The sequence below is a fragment of the Pteropus alecto genome, unplaced genomic scaffold, assembly GCF_000325575.1.
Source record: "Pteropus alecto unplaced genomic scaffold, ASM32557v1 scaffold101, whole genome shotgun sequence".
NCBI lineage: Eukaryota > Metazoa > Chordata > Mammalia > Chiroptera > Pteropodidae > Pteropus > Pteropus alecto.
Genome location: NW_006432945.1, coordinates 19971981 through 19975526, shown reverse-complemented (window position 1 = coordinate 19975526; position 3546 = coordinate 19971981). Strand labels below are relative to the sequence as shown.

The 3546-nt window shown below is 51.3% G+C and overlaps 1 protein-coding gene across 1 annotated transcript in view; it reads right to left on the bottom strand.

Annotated features, from left to right (window-relative positions):
• Positions 1-495: 495 nt before the first annotated feature.
• CD244 (CD244 molecule) overlaps positions 496-3546 on the bottom strand; it is a 16565-nt gene continuing 13514 nt past the window's right edge. Inside the window, exons 8-9 of the mRNA XM_025044024.1 lie at positions 2374-2551; positions 496-1308 (exon numbers count right to left, since the gene is read on the bottom strand). Coding sequence (XP_024899792.1) covers positions 1204-1308; positions 2374-2551 — 283 coding nt within the window. The 3' untranslated portion in view covers positions 496-1203. The remainder of the gene's footprint in view (positions 1309-2373; positions 2552-3546) is intronic.

Below are 3546 nucleotides of genomic sequence, written 5' to 3'. Positions count from 1 at the left end.
ACATATGCCGAAAGACATTCTCAGTCACAGACACAAAGATCTATGCGAAATCATGTCCACTGTAGTATTTTTAAAAACAAAGGGCTGGAAATAACCAAAATGTCCATTTTGTAGGAATCTGATTAAATACATGATAGTATATCCATGGAATGGCAAACCCTGACGCTTTTGTAAAGAGACAAAAGACTAACAGTGTGTGCTGGTATGGAATGAGCTCTATGTGCTGAGTAGAAAGAACAAAGTCCAGGACAGGGTGTGTCATCTGCAAGGTGCATGTGACACACACATGCACCGGAGTGTCGCGAACGTAAGTCAAGGGCAGTGCGACTCACAGGCAGGGGCAGGGCTGAGGCCACAGTCTGGAGGGGAGGAAAGTTACTGTGGCTGCTCTTCATCCAGACATGACAATAAGGAGACATGTTCTTCAGGGGTAAATATGCAAAATTTATATGGAAGAGGAATTTTAAGAACTTGAAAAATATATCAAAAGAATAATATACGCATATGATTTATAGAAACCTGACAGTACCCAAAAAGTATGTAGTAAGAAAAATAGCCCAGTTCCCTCCTCAGAGACAGCCACTGGTCCCACTGTCAGGACCCATGATGTCCCGGTGACTTCTCCACTCAGAGATGGGCTCGCTTTGCATCATCTGCTCCCACTCCTGCCCAGCCCCCCTGTGATCAGTGGGTCAGAGGTAAAGGTGTCATACATGCTGGGGGAGTTTTCTCTCTGTATCTGAGCGAAGCCCAGGTCTGGTCCCCTTGGCCTCACAGAGGGGCTATTTCTCTTCCTCTGAGTCTCCACTATCTTTTCTTCCTCTTTGAAAGATGGGACTGGGCAAAGGGAGGATCATCCCACATTAAGGAGGAGGGGAGACAAGCAATAGCTTAGAAAACCAGGAGGGGGAACCTTGATGATAATAAACACCCCATATTTACATAGAATTCGATAGATGACCAGTATCTGGACTTGCTGTGTGGTCTTTTGTTAACTGCCAAACTCTCCGCCCATTCTCGTCTGCTTTGAACATTGAGGGATAGTATTTAACACTCTCGCTCTTACAATGTCTGTTACAAATCATTTTCAAGGCAAAATACAGTCCGTGAACAAAACCCCGCATCCTCTCCAGACAGACTAGGACCCGTTCTGTAAAGACTCGTGTGGTGTCATGACTGCGGATTCCCCAAATCGGATGTGGGTCAGAGTGGAGAGAGCTGCGGCGGGTAAGGGTAAACCCTAAACCCCTCCAGCTCCTTGCGGCTCAGTCGGACAGCGTTCTGGGCTTCGGGTCGTTGCTTTCTAATCTGCAGAAGAAAAGAACTTCAGGCCCTCCCACTAGGACGTTCCTATCACAACCCTGCGGGGCATGAGTTATGATCCCATTTTACAGACTGAGAAAATAAAGCTCAGAGTGAGGAAACAGGTCACTCGTGGTCAACAACTTCATGTAGAAAGTAACGGAGGGGCTTGAATGCAGTCCTGCTGCCTACAACTCAAGTGCCTCTTAACCACACCATGCTTCTCCACAACCCCCCAGACTGCCCTGGCTCAAGCAGTATCCCCTACAACCCTGGACCGCCCAGGTGGCTTTAACGTGGCATTACAGTTGAAGTGCCAAGAACCCCCGCAGGCACCCACACTCTGTCTCCCCGGCAACGTCTTCACTGGATGATAGATGGGAGCTTGGGCACAGTATGGGGCTGGTGGGTGATGGATGGGGATGCTCTCTTTGCCTTAATGTCTCTGGATATAAATGGGAGGTATAACCACATCCACGTCATAACATGCTGTGCGGATTAAACGAGATAACGCACATGAAGCCTCTGGAGGGCTCCCACGCACACAACAAACCCTCGATCTTTCCGCTCCCTAAGTGGTCTGAGGGGAACCCAATTCGACCTCCAGGCTTAGTGACACCTCTGTGCAGTGTCCATCCCAGCGGCAGCTTAAGATCACCTATGTCCTGGAATGACTCTCAATTACTGGCTAACTTTAGAAAATCATTGAGATTCACTTTTCCCCCACTGCTCTGATCCCCCCACCCCTCCCCCATACACTCGGAAGGGAGAGGTTCTAGCACGTGGCCCAAAGCTCGGGAATTCGCCTGGAGACAGCCCTAACTCAAAACTCAAGCTCCCCAATGAGAGCCAAACCCCAACACATGACATGACCTTGGTTAGCCCCTCACTCTCCATGGACCTCAGCCTTTTCACCTCTGAAATGAAGATGTGGGTTAGATCCCTGAAGTTCCTACAAGCCTGAGGTGCCAGGGATGCCTTCTTCACAGGTGCACAGCGTCAAGGCTGCTGTGCACAGCGTCGAGGCTGCTACGCACACCAAACCCACTGGAAGGAGCTCCAGGGCCTCACCTCTTCGTAGATGGTGATGGCAACAGCAGGGCTGTGGCTCCTCTTCCTGGATCCAGACTGGAAATTCAGAGGGTAAAGAGCGCTTAACTCCAAATCAAGAAATGCCTTGCTCCTAATGAACATGAGGGGTCCCCAAAGAGACTCAGCGCCAAAAAAGTCTCTGAAGTGATGGGATCTCCTGCCCCCGAGTCAGTCTTGGTTTTAATGTTCCAGAGAAGGCATAACACAGACTTGCCTGTGATAAGACATTTCTGAACCAGTCAGAGCTTAGCATCCCACACCCACACACCCCTCAGACAAACCTAACACAAATACCGCCTCAAACCATGTATCTCTTCAACACACAACCCCCCGGGTACCCAGTCCTGGCACGCCCTGGACACACTGAGCGCTGGAAATTCTGGAATACAGAAGCACGTTCGGTAGAGTCTTCAGAACGTAGCACCAGAGCAGGGGGCCACGGTGCCTGTGCCCATCCGTATGCCCATGTGTCGTAGCATATAATTCACATATAAGTATCTCTTTGGTAGAATCCAAATTAATTGAATGGCTTATCGGAAAGAGGGTGAATGAAAACTGAAAATCTGTCCTCAACCTCTTGCCCATTTGACCCAAACACATGAGCCCTGACGTGCTTGTACTCACGCTTCCACGGTGCGGCAGATGCCCAGCTTCCCACACTGCCATGCTGACGTTACGGACCTAAGCTGTGACTTTACCTCTGGAATATTATTCTTCCCACTCAAGGTGAAAAGATGACACCAGGATACTCGACCCCATGGCTCCAGGGTACGGACACCAGGGTACTCGACCCCATGGCTCCAGGCGCACACGAGAGCCGTGGGCTCAGCCTGGAGCAGGATTCGAGGGGGCTCCGAGGGCTTGCCTCAGTCCGCAGGCCTCGACCGCTAGGTGACTGGCCAGAACTCCCGTCTGGCTCCGGGAGCGGTGCCGGACCGGGCCGGACCGGGCCGGACCGGGCCGGGCCGCCCGAGGCCCCCGCCGCCCTGCGCGCGAAGCGCCTCCTGTTTCCGGAGCTCTGCCCGCCTCAGGGTTCCCGCAGCCGCCTCTAGTCCCCTCTCCTCTTAGTCTCCCAGCTGTTCTTTCTCTACAGACGGAACTAGGAAGGCATTTTCTACTTGGCCCATTAACATTTAAATACAATCACATAAG